This window comes from Lycium barbarum, chromosome 7 (assembly GCF_019175385.1).
Source record: "Lycium barbarum isolate Lr01 chromosome 7, ASM1917538v2, whole genome shotgun sequence".
Lineage (NCBI taxonomy): Eukaryota > Viridiplantae > Streptophyta > Magnoliopsida > Solanales > Solanaceae > Lycium > Lycium barbarum.
Genome location: NC_083343.1, coordinates 8,592,961 through 8,618,376, shown reverse-complemented (window position 1 = coordinate 8,618,376; position 25,416 = coordinate 8,592,961). Strand labels below are relative to the sequence as shown.

General features: G+C 34.6%; 2 protein-coding genes across 2 annotated transcripts; both read right to left on the bottom strand.

Moving 5' to 3' along the window:
• Window positions 1–7,418: 7,418 nt before the first annotated feature.
• On the bottom strand, window positions 7,419–7,958 carry LOC132601242 (uncharacterized). Its single transcript, XM_060314345.1, has one exon. It carries the CDS (start codon window positions 7,956–7,958, stop codon window positions 7,419–7,421), a length of 540 nt encoding a protein of 179 aa, XP_060170328.1.
• A 2,529-nt stretch (window positions 7,959–10,487) lies between these two features.
• Window positions 10,488–11,027, bottom strand: LOC132601241 (uncharacterized). The gene has a single exon (XM_060314344.1). It carries the CDS (start codon window positions 11,025–11,027, stop codon window positions 10,488–10,490), a length of 540 nt encoding a protein of 179 aa, XP_060170327.1.
• Window positions 11,028–25,416: the final 14,389 nt, after the last annotated feature.

Here is a 25,416-nt window from a genome sequence, read left to right as displayed (position 1 = left end):
ATTCTCTTTATTTCTTTGCTTATTTGCATGACTTTAAATAAAAACTTGAGACTAACATTTGTTGCAATATCCGTTTTCTCACAATAAGGTTCTAACATCCAAGAAAGACAAGTTAATTTATAACCATCACATAAATTTTTTTATTTCTGAATACGGCCTTCAGCGATATTTGCCATTAATACAAGATCAAGTTGTTTTCTACTCCTATCTAACAATTCAGGCGTTATCTTATCACCAAATGCATCATGACAGTCGATCACAAATCTGGGACACTTGGAAAGTGAATTTTCCAAGTCTTTATAACTCTTTTTAGCTAATGCAAGGGTAGCATCTTGAAGCAAGCTTATCAAGAAACCATAACCACTATCACAAATAGCGTACAAGTTTTCGGATTTCTTTGTGTGTTGAATTTGCTTTTGATTTCTCAATGAAGATGCGGTCGTTGATAGCATGTTCTAGTGATTGGCTGATAGCAACTCGTGTTACTTCTTTAGGAATATATGGATGTGTAGGTAAATTTTGTCTAAAGGTATTCAAGCAGAATGTGAAATCTTGTACTTGTCTACATATACCTGCTATTAATGCCTCGTCCTCACCTTTGTCACACAAAGAGGTTTGGAAGTAGAAAATGTTTGTGAAAAGTACTAAAAGAAGCAAATACGAAGCAAAAAAAGAAGCCATTTTTCTAATAATTTTGCTATGAATTTTGAAGCGAATGCGAGTGGATATATATAGGAATGACATTTAAGCAAAATAGGAATAAACACAAAGGTAATATTTTGACAGTAGTTTTGCTTGATTTGTTAAGTGAAAAGGGATGCGGTCAAACATATTGAATATGTTAAGTAATTGATATGTAGTAAATACTTTAACATTTTTAGCAACAACAATGCATGATGTGTTGGATTCTCTTATCATCCAACTTCAATTATACAATTACCTTATGTGTAATGAGACAAAATTAGTAAATGTATAACAACTAACTATCATCATCATAGGAGGACATGAGATCTCTTGCCCCCTTACACCCTGAATAGAAGAAAATGGCCTTTTCAGATCTCTTATGTGTTTTTTTTTCTAGATCTCTTATGTGCAATAAGTGATGATTTCTTTTAAAAAGGTCATAAAATTTGAAAAAAAACTTGTAAAGGGCTACAATCAAATCAAATATATTGAGTCCCCGTAAAATGACTCAATAAACACATGTAAGGCGTATGCAAAAAAGCTTTGTTAAAAAACGAATACATACCAATTTGAATCGTACTTATCGTAGTCTGGACATAGTTTATCAAAATATCGTAAGAAAATATGTCAACACAAGCATATCCTTACCCCCGCACATACAAAGAAGCAAAATAAACATTTAAAGCATTCTCTATATAATTAAAACATGCATAATTCAAATAAACATCATGTTAGCTATAGGAAAACCAATTAGGAATTGGATTTTACTAATTTCTAAACTCAAATACATGCTGGAATTTACTTCAAATCAATAACTTTCGTGAGTAATCAATTAGAAAATAATGTAAATTAGGAAAGTGTAATCGATACCGTTGGAGTTCATTTGATTGGGGTTTACTATTTTCCGGCAGAATTTATTTTTTTCTAGCAAACTTAGCAGATAAACATAGATTTGGGTCTTAACAAAGAAGATGAAAAATAAACGAAAATGTGTCGGGTGGGGTTAAACGGGTGGGTTTCTAAAGGAATTGGGCACTTAAAATTGGGGGGGGGGGGTGAGTCATTTGATTCTAAGATTGACACGTGTCTCTCTGTCAAAATTAGAGGCAAATTACTGCAAAACTATGATGGGAATGGTATATTTGGACCGAAAGTATAACGAGGGGTATACTTGGACCGGAATAATAACGAGGGGTATATATGAACTATTTTTTATAGTACCGAGGTATATTTTACCCTTTTCTGGTCAAAAAATTATCCAAGGAAGAATCGAATACACTAGTTTTGTTTCATATACTTCTCCAAATGCTATTATATCAAACAAATTGTCTTCTGATCCAAAAATGCAATCAGAGTACTGAAGATTCTTTTTTGGACATCAATTAAAGTCACAAGGGAACAGCTTGTCACAACTTTTTTTTAAACTACTCGTCACTTTAGATGTCCAACTGATAATTCATGCCGACTTTATGTTGCTATCTAGGCATATGACGTAAGTAAAACTAAAACCTTAAAAAGAATCTTACGAACAACCAGGTCACCTTCATATGTAGCATGTATCTTATATTCAAGATTAGAAATCCCACATTTTAAGGAAGTTTACCTATAAATATACTTTGAATAACTTGATGGTGTAAAAAAATGCTATATTATATTGGCATTGTATATAACTTAAGCTCAGTCATTATGCTACAAAGCAGGAGAAATTATCACTAAAATGTACCTTAATTAACAAGATGAACTAGAGTTTATATGTAGAACTAGAAACTCTAGCGCCTCTCAAGGGTTGAATACTCAATCATCCAAACTAAGAGTAATTATAAGTGGTCAATAGGGATCTCAGGAAATAGGCCTAAGCCCCGACATCGTGGTAACCCATTTTGGGACTTGCTAGGTACAGGGTATTACAATATTAATAACTTTTATATCAAATTGAAATGTTTGTGTTTTGGTAGATTGGTAATTTTACAAAGAAAACATTTAAAATGGTAACAAACAACTGCCTCAATTAGTCCATCCATTATTTAAAGGAAAGCCCGCGACCTCTAAATGACGTTGTTTTGAAATTGCATTTTGGATAGACTGAAAACAATAAAAGAAAAGAAGTGGGCAAAACCCTCTCATTGTATCTAGTTCGATCAGTTGCCAAGCCAACAATTTTATTAAGGGTGTTCAAGGTTTAATACAGATGTAAAAAACGTCACTTTTTTTTTACTGTATATGTAACTTTTCTGATGAAATTTTGAACCTGGGTGCGCCCCGATCCAACTTATTACACAAAAACACCTAACCAGGGGTATACTTGGACCGGAATAATAACGAGGGGTATATATGAACTATTTTTTATAGTACCGAGGTATATTTTACCCTTTTCTAGTCAAAAAATTATCCAAGGAAGAATCGAATACACTAGTTTTGTTTCATATACTTCTCCAAATGCTATTATATCAAACAAATTGTCTTCTGATCCAAAAATGCAATCAGAGTACTGAAGATTCTTTTTTGGACATCAATTAAAGTCACAAGGGAACAGCTTGTCACAACTTTTTTTTAAACTACTCGTCACTTTAGATGTCCAACTGATAATTCATGCCGACTTTATGTTGCTATCTAGGCATATGACGTAAGTAAAACTAAAACCTTAAAAAGAATCTTACGAACAACCAGGTCACCTTCATATGTAGCATGTATCTTATATTCAAGATTAGAAATCCCACATTTTAAGGAAGTTTACCTATAAATATACTTTGAATAACTTGATGGTGTAAAAAAATGCTATATTATATTGGCATTGTATATAACTTAAGCTCAGTCATTATGCTACAAAGCAGGAGAAATTATCACTAAAACGTAGCTTAATTAACAAGATGAACTAGAGTTTATATGTAGAACTAGAAACTCTAGCGCCTCTCAAGGGTTGAATACTCAATCATCCAAACTAAGAGTAATTATAAGTGGTCAATAGGGATCTCAGGAAATAGGCCTAAGCCCCGACATCGTGGTAACCCATTTTGGGACTTGCTAGGTACAGGGTATTACAATATTAATAACTTTTATATCAAATTGAAATGTTTGTGTTTTGGTAGATTGGTAATTTTACAAAGAAAACATTTAAAATGGTAGCAAACAACTGCCTCAATTAGTCCATCCATTATTTAAAGGAAAGCCCGCGACCTCTAAATGACGTTGTTTTGAAATTGCATTTTGGATAGACTGAAAACAATAAAAGAAAAGAAGTGGGCAAAACCCTCTCATTGTATCTAGTTCGATCAGTTGCCAAGCCAATAATTTTATTAAGGGTGTTCAAGGTTTAATACAGATGTAAAAAACGTCACTTTTTTTTTACTGTATATGTAACTTTTTTGATGAGATTTTGAACCTGGGTGCGACCCGATCCAGCTTATTACACAAAAACACCTAACATCAAAGCTGTGCCTCAATCTCTAACCAAATTTGCTTATGTAAAATCTTGTGTATGCCATCGATCAAGGGTCTTGGTAAGAAGAACAAAGGGTCAAGATGGATTCTCTTTATTTCTTTGCTTATTTGCATGACTTTAAATAAAAACTTGAGACTAACATTTGTTGCAATATCCGTTTTCTCACTATAAGGTTCTAACATTCCAAGAAAGACAAGTTAATTTATAACCATCACATAAATTTTGTTATTTCTGAATACGACCTTCAGCGATATTTGCCATTAATACAAGATCAAGTTGTTTTCTACTCCTATCTAACAATTCAGGCGTTATCTTATCACCAAATGCATCATGACAGTCGATCACAAATCTGGGACACTTGGAAAGTGAATTTTCCAAGTCTTTATAACTCATTTTTAGCTAATGCAAGGGTAGCATCTTGAAGCAAGCTTATCAAGAAACCATAACCACTATCACAAATAGCGTACAAGTTTTGGATTTCTTTGTGTGTTGAATTTGCTTTTGATTTCTCAATGAAGATGCGGTCGTTGATAGCATGTTCTAGTGATTGGCTGATAGCAACTCGCGTTACTTCTTTAGGAATATATGGATGTGTAGGTAAATTTTGTCTAAAAGTATTCAAGCAGAATGTGAAATCTTGTACTTGTCTACATATACCTGCTATTAATGCCTCGTCCTCACCTTTGTCACACAAAGAGGTTTGGAAGTAGAAAATGTTTGTGAAAAGTACTAAAAGAAGCAAATACGAAGCAAAAGAAGAAGCCATTTTTCTAATAATTTTGCTATGAATTTTGAAGCGAATGCGAGTGGATATATATAGGAATGACATTTAAGCAAAATAGGAATAAACACAAAGGTAATATTTTGACAGTAGTTTTGCTTGATTTGTTAAGTGAAAAGGGATGCGGACAAACATATTGAATATGTTAAGTAATTGATATGTAGTAAATACTTTAACATTTTTAGCAACAACAATGCATGATGTGTTGGATTCTCTTATCATCCAACTTCAATTATACAATTACCTTATGTGTAATGAGACAAAATTAGTAAAAGTATAACAACTAACTATCATCATCATAGGAGGACATGAGATCTCTTGCCCTCTTACAATCTGAATAGAAGAAAATGGCCTTTTCAGATCTCCTAAGTGTTTTTTTCTAGATCTCTTATGTGCAATAAGTGATGATTTCTTTTAAAAAGGTCATAAAATTTGAAAAAAAACTTGTAAAGGGCTACAATCAAATCAAATATATTGAGTGTCCCCGTAAAATGACTCAATAAACACATGTAAGGCGTATGCAAAAAAGCTTTGTTAAAAAACGAATACATACCAATTTAAATCGTACTTATCGTAGTCTGAACATAGTTTATCAGATAATCATAAGAAAATATGTCAACACAAGCATATCCTTTCCCCCGCACATACAAAGAAGCAAAATAAACATTTAAAGTATTCTCTATATAATTAAAACATGAATAATTCAAATAAAAATCATGTCAGCTATAGGAAAACCAATTAGGAATTGGATTTTACTAATTTCTAAACTCAAATACATGCTGGAATTTACTTCAAATCAATAACTTTCGTGAGTAATCTAATTAGAAAATAATGTAAATTAGGAAAGTGTCATCGATACCGTTGGAGTTCATTTGATTGGGGTTTACTATTTTCCGGCATAATTTATTTTTTTCTAGCAAACTTAGCAGAAAAACATAGATTTGGGTCTTAACAAAGAAGATGAAAAATAAACGAAAATGTGTCGGGTGGGGTTAAACGGGTGGGTTTCTAAAGGAATTGGGCACTTAAAATTGGGGGGTGAGTCATTTGATTCTAAGATTGACACGTGTCCCTCTGTCAAAATTAGAAGCAAATTACTGCAAAACTATGATGGGAATGGTATATTTGGACCGAAAGTATAACGAGGGGTATACTTGGACCGGAATAATAACGAGGGGTATATATGAACTATTTTTTATAGTACCGAGGTATATTTTACCCTTTTCTGGTCAAAAAATTATCCAAGGAAGAATCGAATCCACTAGTTTTGTTTCATATACTTCTCCAAATGCTATTATATCAATCAAATTGTCTTCTGATCCAAAAATGCAATCAGAGTACTGAAGATTCTTTTTTGGACATCAATTAAAGTCACAAGGGAACAGCTTGTCACAACTTTTTTTTAAACTACTCGTCACTTTAGATGTCCAACTGATAATTCATGCTGGCTTTATGTGGCTATCTAGGCATATGACGTAAGTAAAACAAAAACCTTAAAAAGAATCTTACGAACAACCAGGTCACCTTCATATGTAGCATGTATCTTATATTCAAGATTAGAAATCCCACATTTTAAGGAAGTTTACCTATAAATATACTTTGAATAACTTGATGGTGTAAAAAAATGCTATATTATATTGGCATTGTATATAACTTAAGCTCAGTCATTATGCTACAAAGCAGGAGAAATTATCACAAAAACGTAGCTTAATTAAGAAGATGAACTAGAGTTTATATGTAGAACTAGAAACTCTAGCGCCTCTCAAGGGTTGAATACTCAATCATCCAAACTAAGAGTAATTATAAGTGGTCAATAGGGATCTCAGGAAATAGGCCTAAGCCCCGACATCGTGGTAACCCATTTTGGGACTTGCTAGGTACAGGGTATTACAATATTAATAACTTTTATATCAAATTGAAATGTTTGTGTTTTGGTAGATTGGTAATTTTACAAAGAAAACATTTAAAATGGTAGCAAACAACTGCCTCAATTAGTCCATCCATTATTTAAAGGAAAGCCCGCGACCTCTAAATGACGTTGTTTTGAAATTGCATTTTGGATAGACTGAAAACAATAAAAGAAAAGAAGTGGGCAAAACCCTCTCATTGTATCTAGTTCGATCAGTTGCCAAGCCAATAATTTTATTAAGGGTGTTCAAGGTTTAATACAGATGTAAAAAACGTCACTTTTTTTTACTGTATATGTAACTTTTCTGATGAGATTTTGAACCTGGGTGCGACCCGATCTAGCTTATTACACAAAAACACCTAACATCAAAGCTGTGCCTCAATCTCTAACCAAATTTGCTTATGTAAAATCTTGTGTATGCCATCGATCAAGGGTCTTGGTAAGAAGAACAAAGGGTCAAGATGGATTCTCTTTATTTCTTTGCTTATTTGCATGACTTTAAATAAAAACTTGAGACTAACATTTGTTGCAATATCCGTTTTCTCACAATAAGGTTCTAACATCCAAGAAAGACAAGTTAATTTATAACCATCACATAAATTTTTTTATTTCTGAATACGGCCTTCAGCGATATTTGCCATTAATACAAGATCAAGTTGTTTTCTACTCCTATCTAACAATTCAGGCGTTATCTTATCACCAAATGCATCATGACAGTCGATCACAAATCTGGGACACTTGGAAAGTGAATTTTCCAAGTCTTTATAACTCTTTTTAGCTAATGCAAGGGTAGCATCTTGAAGCAAGCTTATCAAGAAACCATAACCACTATCACAAATAGCGTACAAGTTTTCGATTTCTTTGTGTGTTGAATTTGCTTTTGATTTCTCAATGAAGATGCGGTCGTTGATAGCATGTTCTAGTGATTGGCTGATAGCAACTCGCGTTACTTCTTTAGGAATATATGGATGTGTAGGTAAATTTTGTCTAAAAGTATTCAAGCAGAATGTGAAATCTTGTACTTGTCTACATATACCTGCTATTAATGCCTCGTCCTCACCTTTGTCACACAAAGAGGTTTGGAAGTAGAAAATGTTTGTGAAAAGTACTAAAAGAAGCAAATACGAAGCAAAAAAAGAAGCCATTTTTCTAATAATTTTGCTATGAATTTTGAAGCGAATGCGAGTGGATATATATAGGAATGACATTTAAGCAAAAGAGGAATAAACACAAAGGTAATATTTTGACAGTAGTTTTGCTTGATTTGTTAAGTGAGAAGGGATGCGGTCAAACATATTGAATATGTTAAGTAATTGATATGTAGTAAATACTTTAACATTTTTAGCAACAACAATGCATGATGTGTTGGATTCTCTTATCATCCAACTTCAATTATACAATTACCTTATGTGTAATGAGACAAAATTAGTAAAAGTATAACAACTAACTATCATCATCATAGGAGGACATGAGATCTCTTGCCCCCTTACAACCTGAATAGAAGAAAATGGCCTTTTCAGATCTCTTATGTGTTTTTTTTCTAGATCTCTTATGTGTAATAAATGATGATTTCTTGTAAAAAGGTCATAAAATTTGAAAAACTTTTGTAAAGGGCTACAATCAAATAAAATATATTGAGTCCCCGTAAAATGACTCAATAAACACATGTAAGGCGTATGCAAAAAAGCTTTGTTAAAAAACGAATACATACCAATTTGAATCGTACTTATCGTAGTCTGGACATAGTTTATCAAAATATCGTAAGAAAATATGTCAACACAAGCATATCCTTGCCCCCGCACATACAAAGAAGCAAAATAAACATTTAAAGCATTCTCTATATAATTAAAACATGCATAATTCAAATAAACATCATGTTAGCTATAGGAAAACCAATTAGGAATTGGATTTTACTAATTTCTAAACTCAAATACATGCTGGAATTTACTTCAAATCAATAACTTTCGTGAGTAATCAATTAGAAAATAATGTAAATTAGGAAAGTGTAATCGATACCGTTGGAGTTCATTTGATTGGGGGTTTACTATTTTCCGGCAGAATTTATTTTTTTCTAGCAAACTTAGCAGATAAACATAGATTTGGGTCTTAACAAAGAAGATGAAAAATAAACGAAAATGTGTCGGGTGGGGTTAAACGGGTGGGTTTCTAAAGGAATTGGGCACTTAAAATTGGGGGGTGAGTCATTTGATTCTAAGATTGACACGTGTCTCTCTGTCAAAATTAGAGGCAAATTACTGCAAAACTATGATGGGAATGGTATATTTGGACCGAAAGTATAACGAGGGGTATACTTGGACCGGAATAATAACGAGGGGTATATATGAACTATTTTTTATAGTACCGAGGTATATTTTACCCTTTTCTGGTAAAAAAATTATCCAAGGAAGAATCGAATACACTAGTTTTGTGTCATATACTTCTCCAAATGCTATTATATCAAACAAATTGTCTTCTGATCCAAAAATGCAATCAGAGTACTGAAGATTCTTTTTTGGACATCAATTAAAGTCACAAGGGAACAACTTGTCACAACCTTTTTTTAAACTACTCGTCAGTTTAGACGTCCAACTGATAATTCATGCCGACTTTATGTTGCTATCTAGGCATATGACGTAAGTAAAACTAAAACCTTAAAAAGAATCTTACGAAGAACCAGGTCACCTTCATATGTAGCATGTATCTTATATTCAAGATTAGAAATCCCACATTTTAAGGAAGTTTACCTATAAATATACTTTGAATAACTTGATGGTGTAAAAAAATGCTATATTATATTGGCATTGTATATAACTTAAGCTCAGTCATTAAGCTACAAAGCAGGAGAAATTATCACTAAAACGTAGCTTAATTAACAAGATGAACTAGAGTTTATATGTAGAACTAGAAACTCTAGCCCCTCTCAAGGGTTTAATACTCAATCATCCAAACTAAGAGTAATTAGAAGTGGTCAATAGGAATCTCAGGAAATAGGCCTAAGCCCCGACATTGTGGTAACCCATTTTGGGACTTGCTAGGTACAGGGTATTACTATATTAATAACTTTTATATCAAATTGAAATGTTTGTGTTTTGGTAGATTGGTAATTTTACAAAGAAAACATTTAAAATGGTAGCAAACAACTGCCTCAATTAGTCCATCCATTATTTAAAGGAAAGCCCGCGACCTCTAAATGACGTTGTTTTGAAATTGCATTTTGGATAGACTGAAAACAATAAAAGAAAAGAAGTGGGCAAAACCCTCTCATTGTATCTAGTTCGATCAGTTGCCAAGCCAATAATTTTATTAAGGGTTTTCAAGGTTTAATACAGATGTAAAAAACGTCACTTTTCTTTTTACTGTATATGTAACTTTTTTGATGAGATTTTGAACCTTGGTGCGACCCGATCCAGCTTATTACACAAAAACACCTAACATCAAAGCTGTGCCTCAATCTCTAACCAAATTTGCTTATGTAAAATCTTGTGTATGCCATCGATCAAGGGTCTTGGTAAGAAGAACAAAGGGTCAAGATGGATTCTCTTTATTTCTTTGCTTATTTGCATGACTTTAAATAACAACTTGAGACTAACATTTGTTGCAATATCCGTTTTCTAACTATAAGGTTGTAACTTTCAAGAAAGACAAGTTAATTTATAACCATCACATAAATTTTTTTATTTCTGAATACGGCCTTCAGCGATATTTGCCATTAATACAAGATCAAGTTGTTTTCTACTCCTATCTAACAATTCAGGCGTTATCTTATCACCAAATGCATCATGACAGTCGATCACAAATCTGGGACACTTGGAAAGTGAATTTTCCAAGTCTTTATAACTCATTTTAGCAAATGCAAGGGTAGCATCTTGAAGCAAGCTTATCAAGAAACCATAACCACTATCACAAATAGCGTAAAAGTTTTGGATTTCTTTGTGTGTTGAATTTTCTTTTGATTTCTCAATGAAGATGTGGTCGTTGATAGCATGTCCTAGTGATTGGCTGATAGCAACTCGCGTTACTTCTTTAGGAATATATGGATGTGTAGGTAAATTATGTCTAAAAGTATTCAAGCAGAATGTGAAATCTTGTACTTGTCTACATATACCTGCTATTAATGCCTCGTCCTCACCTTTGTCACACAAAGAGGTTTGGAAGTAGAAAATGTTTGTGAAAAGTACTAAAACAAGCAAATATGAAGCAAAAGAAGAAGCCATTTTTCTAATAATTTTGCTATGAATTTTGAAGCGAATGCGAGTGGATATATATAGGAATGACATTTAAGCAAAATAGGAATAAACACAAAGGTAATATTTTGACAGTAGTTTTGCTTGATTTGTTAAGTGAAAAGGGATGCGGTCAAACATATTGAATATGTTAAGTAATTGATATGTAGTAAATACTTTAACATTTTTAGCAACAACAATGCATGATGTGTTGGATTCTCTTATCATCCAACTTCAATTATACAATTACCTTATGTGTAATGAGACAAAATTAGTAAAAGTATAACAACTAACTATCATCATCACAGGAGGACATGAGATCTCTTGCCCCCTTACAACCTGAATAGAAGAAAATGGCCTTTTCAGATCTCTTATGTGTGTATTTTCTCGATCTCTTATGTGTAATAAATGATGATTTCTTTTAAAAAGGTCATAAAATTTGAAAAAAGTTTGTAAAGGGCTACAATCAAATCAAATATATTGAGTCCCCGTAAAATGACTCAATAAACACATGTAAGGCGTATGCAAAAAAGCTTTGTTCAAAAACGAATACATACCAATTTGAATCGTACTTATCGTAGTCTGGACATAGTTTGTCAAAATATCGTAAGAAAATATGTCAACACAAGCATATCCTTTCCCCCGCACATACAAAGAAGCAAAATAAACATTTAAAGCATTCTCTATATAATTAAAACATGCATAATTCAAATAAACATCATGTTAGCTATAGGAAAACCAATTAGGAATTGGTTTTTACTAATTTCTAAACTCAAATACATGCTGGAATTTACTTCAAATCAATAACTTTCGTGAGTAATCTATTAGAAAATAATGTAAATTAGGAAAGTGTAATCGATACCGTTAGGGTTCATTTGATTGGGGGTTTACTATTTTCCGGCAGAATTTATTTTTTCTAGCAAACTTAGCAGAAAAACATAGATTTGGGTCTTAACAAAGAAGATGAAAAATAAACGAAAATGTGTCGGGTGGGGTTAAACGGGTGGGTTTCTAAAGGAATTGGGCACTTAAAATTGGGGGGTGAGTCATTTGATTCTAAGATTGACACGTGTCTCTCTGTCAAAATTAGAGGCAAATTACTGCAAAACTATGATGGGAATGGTATATTTGGACCGAAAGTATAACAAGGGGTATACTTGGACCGGAATAATAACGAGGGGTATATATGAACTATTTTTTATAGTACCGAGGTATATTTTACCCTTTTCTGGTCAAAAAATTATCCAAGGAAGAATCGAATACACTAGTTTTGTTTCATATACTTCTCCAAATGCTATTATATCAAACAAATTGTCTTCTGATCCAAAAATGCAATCAGAGTACTGAAGATTCTTTTTTGGACATCAATTAAAGTCACAAGGGAACAACTTGTCACAACTTTTTTTTAAACTACTCATCACTTTAGATGTCCAACTGATAATTCATGCCGACTTTATGTGGCTATCTAGGCATATGACGTAAGTTGACGTAAGTAAAACTAAAACCTTAAAAAGAATCTTACGAACAACCAGGTCACCTTCATATGTAGCATGTATCTTATATTCAAGATTAGCAATCCCACATTTTAAGGAAGTTTACCTATAAATATACTTTGAATAACTTGATGGTGTAAAAAAATGCTATATTATATTGGCATTGTATATAACTTAAGCTCAGTCATTAAGCTACAAAGCAGGAGAAATTATCACTAAAACGTAGCTTAATTAACAAGATGAACTAGAGTTTATATGTAGAACTAGAAACTCTAGCCCCTCTGAAGGGTTGAATACTCAATCATCCAAACTAAGAGTAATTAGAAGTGGTCAATAGGGATCTCAGGAAATAGGCCTAAGCCCCGACATTGTGGTAACCCATTTTGGGACTTGCTAGGTACAGGGTATTACTATATTAATAAGTTTTATATCAAATTGAAATGTTTGTGTTTTGGTAGATTGGTAATTTTACAAAGAAAACATTTAAAATGGTAGCACACAACTGCCTCAATTAGTCCATCCATTATTTAAAGGAAAGCCCGCGACCTCTAAATGACGTTGTTTTGAAATTGCATTTTGGAGAGACTGAAAACAATAAAAGAAAAGAAGTGGGCAAAACCCTCTCATTGTATCTAGTTCGATCAGTTGCCAAGCCAATAATTTTATTAAGGGTTTTCAAGTTTTAATACAGATTTAAAAAACGTCACTTTTTTTTTTTACTGCATATGTAACTTTTTTGATGAGATTTTGAACCTGGGTGTGACCCGATCCAGCTTATTACACAAAAACACCTAACATCAAAGCTGTGCCTCAATCTCTAACCAAATTTGCTTATGTAAAATCTTGTGTATGCCATCGATCAAGGGTCTTGGTAAGAAGAACAAAGGGTCAAGATGGATTCTCTTTATTTCTTTGCTTATTTGCATGACTTTAAATAACAACTTGAGACTAACATTTGTTGCAATATCCGTTTTCTAACTATAAGGTTGTAACTTTCAAGAAAGACAAGTTAATTTATAACCATCACATAAATTTTTTTATTTCTGAATACGGCCTTCAGCGATATTTGCCATTAATACAAGATCAAGTTGTTTTCTACTCCTATCTAACAATTCAGGCGTTATCTTGTCACCAAATGCATCATGACAGTCGATCACAAATCTGGGACACTTGGAAAGTGAATTTTCCAAGTCTTTATAACTCATTTTAGCTAATGCAAGGGTAGCATCTTGAAGCAAGCTTATCAAGAAACCATAACCACTATCACAAATAGCGTACAAGTTTTGGATTTCTTTGTGTGTTGAATTTTCTTTTGATTTCTCAATGAAGATGCGGTCGTTGATAGCATGTCCTAGTGATTGGCTGATAGCAACTCGCGTTACTTCTTTAGGAATATATGGATGTGTAGGTAAATTTTGTCTAAAAGTATTCAAGCAGAATGTGAAATCTTGTACTTGTCGTAGTCTTATATTCAAGCAGAATGTGAAATCTTGTACTTGTCCTAGTACTTGTCGTAGTCTTATAAGGAAGTTTACCTATAAATATACTTTGAATAACTTGATGGTGTAAAAAAATGCTATATTATATTGGCATTGTATATAACTTAAGCTCAGTCATTAAGCTACAAAGCTGGAGAAATTATCACTAAAAGTATACTTTTAGAAATTTTGTCTAAAAGTATTCAAGCAGAATGTGAAATCTTGTACTTGTCCTAGTACTTGTCGTAGTCTTATAAGGAAGTTTACCTATAAATATACTTTGAATAACTTGATGGTGTAAAAAAATGCTACCTGCTTGAAATCTTGTACTTGTCTACATATACCTGCTATTAATGTCTCGTCCTCACCTTTGTCACACAAAGAGGTTTGGAAGTAGAAAATGTTTGTGAAAAGTACTAAAAGAAGCAAATACGAAGCAAAAGAAGAAGCCATTTTTCTAATAATTTTGCTATGAATTTTGAAGCGAATGCGAGTGGATATATATAGGAATGACATTTAAGCAAAATAGGAATAAACACAAAGGTAATATTTTGACAGTATTTTTGCTTGATTTGTTAAGTGAAAAGGGATGCGGTCAAACATATTGAATATGTTAAGTAATTGATATGTAGTAAATCTTTTAACATTTTTAGCAACAACAATGCATGATGTGTTGGATTCTCTTATCATCCAACTTCAATTATACAATTACCTTATGTGTAATGAGACAAAATTAGTAAAAGTATAAAAACTAACTATCATCATCATAGGAGGACATGAGATCTATTGCCCTCTTACAATCTGAATAGAAGAAAATGGCCTTTTCAGATCTCCTAAGTGTTTTTTTCTAGATTTCTTATGTGCAATAAGTGATGATTTCTTTTAAAAAGGTCATAAAATTTGAAAAAAACTTGTAAAGGGCTACAATCAAATCAAATATATTGAGTGTCCCCGTAAAATGACTCAAAAAACACCTGTAAGGCGTATGCTAAAAAGCTTTGTTCAAAAACGAATACATACCAATTTGAATCGTACTTATCGTAGTCTGAACATAGTTTATCAAATAATCGTAAGAAAATATGTCAACACAAGCATATCCTTTCCCCCGCACATACAAAGAAGCAAAATAAACATTTAAAGCATTCTCTATATAATTAAAACATGCATAATTCAAATAAAAAGCATGTCAGCTATAGGAAAAACAATTAGGAATTGGTTTTTACTAATTTCTAAACTCAAATACATGCTGGAATTTACTTCAAATCAATAACTTTCGTGAGTAATCTATTAGAAAATAATGTAAATTAGGAAAGTGTCATCGATACCGTTGGAGTTCATTTGATTGGGGGTTTACTATTTTCCGGCAGAATTTATTTTTTTCTAGCAAACTTAGCAGAAAAACATAGATTTGGGTCTTAACAAAGAAGATGAAAAATAAACGAAAATGTGTCGGGTGGGGTTAAACGGGTGGGTTTCTAAAGGAATTGGGCACTTAAAATTGGGGGGTGAGTCATTTGATTCTAAGATTGACTCGTGTCCCTCTGTCAAAATTAGAAGCAAATTACTGCAAAACTATGATGGGAATGGTATATTTGGACCGAAAGTATAACGAGGGGTATACTTGGACCGGAATAATAACGAGGGGTATATATGAACTATTTTTTATAGTACCGAGGTATATTTTACCCTTTTCTGGTCAAAAAATTATCCAAGGAAGAATCGAATCCACTAGTTTTGTTTCATATACTTCTCCAAATACTATTATATCAAACAAATTGTCTTCTGATCCAAAAATGCAATCAGAGTACTGAAGATTCTTTTTTGGACATCAATTAAAGTCACAAGGGAACCGCTTGTCACAACGTTTTTTTAAACTACTCGTCACTTTAGATGTCCAACTGATAATTCATGCCGGCTTTATGTGGCTATCTAGGCATATGACTGTCACACCCCGTTTTAACCGGGATCGATTTAGGGAGTATGACGTATTGGTGATTCCTGTTTATTTGTTTTATTTTAAGGAGTCGCCACCTAATTAATTTAACGGTGAATTAGGACACCTAGATGTTAACTAAGGCAAAGTTAAAACTAAACCTCAATTAATAGTCTGCTTAACCAGTGTGATTCTAGGTAAGGGCTCTATATTATCCTAAAGGAAAGGGGTTAGGCATCCTTTAGAATCCGTTAACTTACGATTATCCGACCAACTTAGGTTAATTAATTAAATTAAATGTAGGGTTAAATTTTAGAAAATGACCTTAAAATATTGCTAAAGTTTTTAAGAAAGAAAATCATGTTAATTAAAATAAGATTTACAGAAAAGAGGTATAATTTGTATAAAGAAAACTTTAAATGCCATTTTTAGAATAAGACTCATAAAGGTTATTAAGGTTTTCAATAAGAGACTATTGAAAGTAAGACTAATATTCGTATAAAGGGGAATCTTAGGATGCTATTTGAAATATAATTTATAATCGTTAATAATAATTTTAAAGGAAGTAGCATAAAAATGAAGTTTACAAAAAACATGATAACTTACATATAAGTAGAAGAAGATGCAAATTTATGCAATGTTTTAATAAATATTTAAACGAACTAAGCAATGAGGTATTAATTGACTTTCGATTTGTGAATAAAAATACAAAATAGTCAATAGATTTCCTTTATCCATTTTTTAGTATCTTTATCAACTATGCTTAATTAAGAATATGCGTGATTGACTCAAAACTTGAAGAGTTATTTAAAAATATACTTATAATTGCGTATTAGTGACGTTTTGAAACGTTTATGATAAAAATGTGATCCCTTTACTTAAAATATATAATCATGTCATTTTGCAAATTGATTATTTCAAATAAGATAAAAGCATGAGAAGAAAAGCATAACTTATGGGATTAATGGTTAGTCTTCCTTAAACTAAACTACCCAATATTAAAACTAAACCTATTAATTCATTAGGACTTATCTAAATTAAGAAAACAAAAACAAAGTAAAGGGTTAGTTGCGTAATACAAATTAATATGCACAAAATAAAATAAAAGAGGTAAATAACTATCGAATGGGCCAGCCCATTTTTTTGGGAACTGTCCACTATTGGGCCTTGGCCCAAAATTTCCATCTTTTCTTTCTTCGGGGTTTTTTTGCTGCGGATTGGGCTGATCAGGGAGCTGACACGAGAGCTGAGTTGGGCTTTTAGCCCAATAGCGAATGCAAGAATGACGAGTCCCTTGGACTCGTACGCGATATGCGATGGTCATGCATAAAACGAAAGAAAAAGAATTAGTATATAATAACGGATTAGGACATAAGTAAAGAAACTAAGTATGCAGATTGAATTAGCACATGACGCAATAATAAGACAATTAGAGAAAATGTGCAAGCTCAAATGAGACAATGATAAAGAAAAACAACTGAAGCCCATATGACTTGTTTCACATTACTGAATAACTTAAGCCCAGCAAAGTCATATTCCACATTTTGAACAGAGGTCCATCGAATAGAGAAAGGAATTCCAACATCCTCAATACTTAATGGTAGAATTGACTGTCTAGGATGATACTTCCAATATACATTAGACATACTATCATACACATGTCAGGATAGGTGCACAGAGTTGAATATACTTTGTATATGTGAACATATATTCCCTACAAACTATAGCCATTCAGTCATATAAAGAAGAAATAAGAAAGAGCAATCGTGCCAAGTCATTTGACACGTAAAAAATCCTATATAGGCATTGTCAAAGGATAAAAAAATGAAAACACACCAACTACCAGATCAGTAGACAGCAAATAAACTATATCAGCATACTCTTTGATATTCTTTTTTAGTCATACCAGTGAGACCTAATGACCTTAACCTTCACAGGACCAAGACAGAGTATCATGCGAGATTACATAATCTTCTAACTCATACAATGTCCTTGAATGCACAAACAAATTTAGATTCAGCAAGAATGATCATGTGGCATAAAACTTATCATTTTATTAGGCAAAGCATATCAGATAGCTTTCCAGATTTAGCAGAACATCGACGAGAGTTTAAAAATACTGAAACTAGACTTTCTGATCATTTAAACTAACAGTGAACCAAATGGCAGGAGTTTCATACTTAGGAAAACAAGGCATGCAGGGAGCATACAAAATCTCAAACACTTTGAATCAATTAATATGTCTCTTAGTTTCAAACAGGCAGTTTTAGGCTTAATAAAGATAGAGATTTTATCAACAATACCTCTTTTGGAAATAAACAAACATTCTGCCGAAACCACACATATCATTTAAAAAAAAACTAGTCCAAATTGTTAGACAGGATCCACAATATACATACTGTACATAGTCAATCAGGTGGAAAGGAAAAGAAAGCATTATGAAGTTAATCCTACACAGTTATGACATGATGATCCTTTAACCATTTAAAACAGAAAGTATACTTACTCAGAGATATTACACATCCACAGGGAATTAGACTAGGTTTATTTCTTTATCAACTTCCATTTAGACTTATCTAGGAAACTATTTGAAGATTACTTCACTAAATGGACAAAGGCTGGCGTTTTAAGCATAAATAAATGAGATCCAAAATATGGGTTTATGATCTAGTCCACCATGTTAAACTCATCTCTTAATTTCCAGCTGACCTTAACAAACATGTTCCAATCAAAAATCAGGAGAGTGATTGCCATATTTTAAGTTAGATTACCATGACACAAATGACAAACAAGGCTCAAGTCAAACTGAGACCAACAAACTAAAGAAGCACAAAAGGGCAAATATGCTTATGCTAAGCCAATATGAAAGAGGCATCAAACTGAAACAGCATTCACATTTTATTGAACTATTAAACATCTGAGTAAACATGATTACGTCAACAGGATTCCTGCTAAATTAGTATAGGGAATAATAATAAACCCAAACTAAACTGTGTCCAATCATTATTGAGCGTGCAAACTATACTCAAACTGCTATAAGTTGAATACATATGGCTAATCGAAACAAAATATAGAATGAATCATACGGAACAAACTGAAGGTAAGCACATGCACATCATTAGCAAAGCTACAAACTAATATACGGAACCAATCAAATGAAGACCAAATAAGCAATATGGACCTAATAAACACATGACTAATCCAAATTGGTACCTAACATAGAACTGAATAACTACAGAACTAGGCACAGAATTAAACTAAGCTCGAACACGCGTAATACAACCAAAACAAACACAAACAGGAACTAAATCATAACTGAGCAAACGAATCACCTAAGCAGTTCAAGCGCTCAAACATTTACCAAAAAAAAGAAAACTAATGGGAGGTGTATTAACAGACCACGATAGAGGCATACTAACTCAATACAATGTTATTTGGCAGTTTCTTTTGTCAAATATAAATGAAAACATGGCCAAAACTATACTAGACAGTTTTCATGCCATTTAAGTGAATTCCTACAAAATGGAGAGCCTAGGTAATGAGTTAAATAAACATGCAGCTTGTAAACTAATCTTAACATTGCCAATCATTTTAATACAATACATTTTTTGTGATATGGGAATGGCATGTTCATGTAACAAGGAACTAGATTAATGTTGGCTGACACTCAAACATATACGAATTTTAGATTCGACATACGCAAAGACTAATTAAACAGTATATACTTGAACTGACATTACACTAATCGAACTAAATCAAACTAATCATGTGACGCAACCATTAGCCAACACATAAAAAATAAAAAAATGACACCATATCAGATTAAACCAAAGCAGATTTCTATTGTGAAAACTAATAACAGGCTGAACCAATAATTAATTTACAAACTAATTTCACACAAATACATATAAATCCACAAACACCCTTAAAACTACTGAAAACTAAACAATAAGGAGGAGATTTTACCTTCTTCGGGTGCAGCGAAGTGAGGCGAAGGTCTCGATATCCCTCGAACACTTCAAAACTTAGTTCCCAGAAATAAAAGAGATGGATAAAAATCGAAATTTTGGCTTAGAGTATGTTTAGCAACAAAACGAACACCTTCCGTTTTCTATGGAATTTTAGGCTAAAGGACTTAAATTTTCAAAAGGGTTATTGTGCGGCTGAGAGCTTAATTCTTAGGGGGATTTCCTGAATTCCAAAATTTGTTTTTGCAAGGCACTTTTGGGGGTTCTAAAACCTGTCTAATTTCGAGGGATTTTTGCCGCTCCAAACAACAACAACAAAAAACTACAAAATAGGGGGTTTTTGGGGTTCAGGAACTGTGATCCTCCCGTCATTTCCTGCGATTCCCACCCCTTTATAGAGTAAGGAAAAAGAGGAGCGGAGGGAGCGTAGGTGATGATGAAAGAGGGAAGCAGGGGCGGCGGTGAGTGGAGAGTGGGGTAGCGGGGTACGACGATGATGATGATGAAAGGGAAAGAAAGGAGCGGGGGTAGGGAAAGGGAACGACGTGGTGGGGATGATGACAAGAGAGGAGCGGCGGCGTGGTGGGGAAGGAGCGGCGGAAAAGGGAAAGGGGGAAAAAGAAGAGAGGAGACGAAGGAGAAAACGAAAAATGAAGGGGATTAGGGATTTAGGGTTAAAGGAAAAATAAGGGATGGGCTGGACCGGGTCGGATCCGAAATTTGTGGGCTGGGTCAATTTCTTTTGGACTGGTATTAAATGAATGGGCTAGATTTTATTTTAAGTGATAATGGGCTAGTCCGAAAATAATGTTGTTGATTGGGCTTTGACTTGGGTTGGGATGAATTAACAATGGGCTAGTAAATTTAAAAATGTGGACTGATTTTGTGAATTGATCCGAAAATAGTATGAGTTGGTTGGGCTACTACATTTTAAATAAAAGACCTATTTAAATAACTTGTGTTAAAATATTACTCGATATAAGACATGCAATCATTAATGCTCAGATAAAAAATGGCGTTGTAATAGCCGTGCAATAATATTTCGAAAATCCCCAGTAAAATAAATACTATTATTTAATTATGCAAAGATAAATGCGATGCGTGTGCGTAAGCTGGTAAAATGTGCTGAAATGATAAAGATGTGAATAATAATAATAATAGTAATAATAATAATAATAATAATAATAATAATAATAATAATAATAATAATAATAATAATAATAATGGCTAGTAACTGTATAGAATAATGAAATGTCGATATTGATAAGAGACTAATAATTATAGTAAAAAATAAATATATATATTTTAATTTTTCTAAAAATATTAAAAGCGTAAATAGGTATTTCGGAGGAGAGGCGGGACAAAATTGGGTGTCAACAACTTGTCCCTCTTTGCCCGGTAATGATGAAAAGAGTTATCGGGCAAAGACGTTGACTCAATAGCCTATTTTGTCCCGGCTAAAGGAAACTTGAGACGATTATGACCGAACTCCGGTCTCTGAGTTGCCTACATATCTCGGGCTGCACGAGAATCAGGTCGAGTGTAGTTCTGGAACAATTACGACACCTGAACCCGATTAGCGCGAATCTTGCAAAATGTTGTCCCAGTGTTGAATTATGATAACACTGGCTATTATGATAGAGACTTGAGAATTCAATTGCTGGAATGCAAAAGAATACTTGTGATTAGAGACGAGTGTTCGAGGTAGATCCTTGACCCGTGTCGGAAAGTCTTATTATCCTTCCCGACAAATTGCCCCAGTTCGCTGCCGAAGAAATAGTTCCACGAGTTGATGTGTGATGCCAACTTCGATATTGTCAAAAAGCCAACAGCTAAAAACAATTGTTAGCAATAAAGAAATATATGTGTAAATAAGACGAGGTTGGAGAAGTTACACTTGCAACCCCTGTTTTGAAAGTTGAATCCACATTCGGAGGTGGGTGCCTGAACTGAAATATAAAATACCCGCATTCGGAGGTAGGTGCCTGCATTCGGAGGTGGGCGCCTGAACTGAAATATAGAATACCCGCATTCGGAGGTGGGCGCCTGAACTGAAATATAAAATACCCGCATTCGGAGGTGGGTGCCTGAACTGAAATATAAAATACCCGCATTCGGAGGTGGGTGCCTGAACTGAAATATAAAATACCCGCATTCGGAGGTAGGCGCCTGAACTGAAATATAAAATATCCGCATTCGGAGGTGGGCGCCTGAACTGAAATATAAAATACCCGCATTCGGAGGTGGGGGCCTAAACTGAAATATAAAATACCCGCATTCGGAGGTGGGCGCCTGAACTGAAATATAAAATACCCGCATTCGGAGGTGGGTGCCTGAACTGAAATATAAAATACCCGCATTTGGAGGTGGGCGCCTGAACTGAAATATACAATACCCGCATTCGGAGGTGGGCGCCTGAACTGAAATATAGAATACCCGCATTCGGAGGTGAGCGCCTGAACTGAAATATAAGATACCCGCATTCGTAGGTGGGCGCCTGAACTGAAATATAAGATACCCGCATTCGGAGGTGGGCGCCTGAACTGAAATATAAGATACCCGCATTCGGAGGTGGGCGCCTGAACTGAAATATAAGATACCCGCATTCGGAGGTGGGCGCCTGAACTGAAATATAAGATACCCGCATTCGGAGGTGGGCGCCTGAACTGAAATATAAGATACCCGCATTCGGAGGTGGGCGCCTGAACTGAAATATAAGATACCCGCATTCGGAGGTGGGCGCCTGAACTGAAATATGAGATACCCGCATTCGGAGGTGGGCGCCTGAACTGAAATATAAAATACCCGCATTCGGAGGTGGGCGCCTGAACTGAAATATAAAATACCCGCATTCGGAGGTGGGCGCCTGAACTGAAATATAAAATACCCGCATTCGGAGGTGAGCGCCTGAACTGAAATATAAAATACCCGCATTCGGAGGTGGGTGCCTGAACTGAAATATAAAATACCCGCATTCGGAGGTGGGCGCCTGAACTGAAATATAAAATACCCGCATTCGGAGGTGGGCGCCTGAACTGAAATATAGGATACCCGCATTCGGAGGTGGGTGCCTGAACTAAAATATAAAATACCCGCATTCGGAGGTGGGCGCCTGAACTGAAATATAAAATACCCGCATTCGGAGGTGGGCGCCTGAACTGAAATATAAAATACCCACATTCGGAGGTGGGCGCCTGAACTGAAATATAAAATACCCGCATTCGGAGGTGGGTGCCTGAACTGAAATATAAAATACCCGCATTCGGAGGTGGGCGCCTGAACTGAAATATAAAATACCCGCATTCGGAGGTGGGCGCCTGAACTGAAATATAGAATACCCGCATTCGGAGGTGAGCGCCTGAACTGAAATATAAGATACCCGCATTCGGAGGTGGGCGCCTGAACTGAAATATAAGATACCCGCATTCGGAGGTGGGCGCCTGAACTGAAATATAAAATACCCGCATTCGGAGGTGGGCGCCTGAACTGAAATATAAAATACCCGCATTCGGAGGTGGGCGCCTGAACTGAAATATAAAATACCCGCATTCGGAGGTGGGTGCCTGAACTGAAATATAAAATACCCGCATTCGGAGGTGGGCGCCTGAACTGAAATATAAAATACCCGCATTCGGAGGTGGGCGCCTGAACTGAAATATAAAATACCCGCATTCGGAGGTGGGCGCCTGAACTGAAATATAAAATACCCGCATTCGGAGGTGGGTGCCTGACCTGAAATATAAAATACCCGCATTCGGAGGTGGGCGCCTGAACTGAAATATAAAATACCCGCATTCGGAGGTGGGCGCCTGAACTGAAATATAAAATACCCGCATTCGGAGGTGGGCGCCTGAACTGAAATATAAATCCACGTCCACTTCCACGGTACAAAAATGTAAATCCACATCCACTTCCACAGTGCAGAAAATAAATCCACGTCCACTTCCACAGTTCAAAAATATAAATCCACGTCCGCATTTCACGGTACAAAAATGTAAATCCACATCCACTTCCACAGTGCAGAAAAATAAATTCACGTCCACTTCCACAGTGCAAAAATATAAATCCACGTCCGCATTTCACGGTATAAAAATGTAAATCCACATCCACTTCCACAGTGCAGAAAAATAAATCCACGTCCGCATTTCACGGTACAAAAAATGTAAATCCACATCCATTTCCACAGTGCAGAAAAATAAATCCACGTCCACTTCCACAGTGCAAAAATATAAATCCACGTCCGCATTTCGCGGTACAAAAAATGTAAATCCACATCCACTTCCACAGTGCAGAAAAAATAAATCCACGTCCACTTCCACAGTGCAAAAATATAAATCCACGTCCGCATTTCGCGGTATAAAAAATGTAAATCCACATCCACTTCCACAGTGCAGAAAAATAAATCCACGTCCACTTCCACAGTGCAAAAATATAAATCCACGTCCGCATTTCACGGTATAAAAATGTAAATCCACATCCACTTCCACAGTGCAGAAAAATAAATCCACGTCCACTTCCACAGTGCAAAAATATAAATCCACGTCCGCATTTCACGGTATAAAAATGTAAATCCACATCCACTTCCACAGTGCAGAAAAATAAATCCACGTCCGCATTTCACGGTACAAAAATGTAAATCGACATCCACTTCCACAGTGCAGAAAAATAAATCCACGTCCACTTCCACAGTGCAAAAATATAAATCCACGTCCGCATTTCACGGTATAAAAATGTAAATCCACATCCACTTCCACAGTGCAGAAAAATAAATCCACGTCCACTTCCACAGTGCAAAAATATAAATCCACGTCAGCATTTCACGGTACAAAAATATAAATCCACATCCACTTCCACAGTGCAGAAAAATAAATCCACGTCCACTTCCAGAGTGCAAAAATATAAATCCACGTCCGCATTTCACGATACAAAAAATGTAAATCCACATCCACTTCCACGGTATAAAAAATGTAAATCCACATCCACTTCCACAGTGCAGAAAAATAAATCCACGTCCACTTCCACAGTGCAAAAAATAAATCCACGTCCACTTTCCGCGGTGCAAGAAAATAAATTCACCTCCACTTTCACAAACTTTAAAAATAAATCCACTTCCACGTCCACAATGTTCATATGAATCCCCATCCCCTTCCACAATTTTTTTTTTTTTTATAATGTACAAATATAAATCTACTTCCACGTCCGTATTATACGGTACCAAAAATAAATCCACTTTCACTTTCGAAAAATAAATCCACATCCACTTTCCACGATGCAAGAAAAAAAAAATCCACCTCCACTTTGAAAATAAATCCACTTCCACGTCCACAATGTTCATATGAATCCACATTTATATCCACATCCTAGTCCACGTCTCGTTGTGACGGAAGTTAAATCTATAATTATCCCCACAATTTAATATACGTCGCAAAATTTCGATCTTGCTACCTTATTAAAATACCACATTCTAAAAGAACTTTGTTAGCGACTTGAAATAAATAAATATGTATA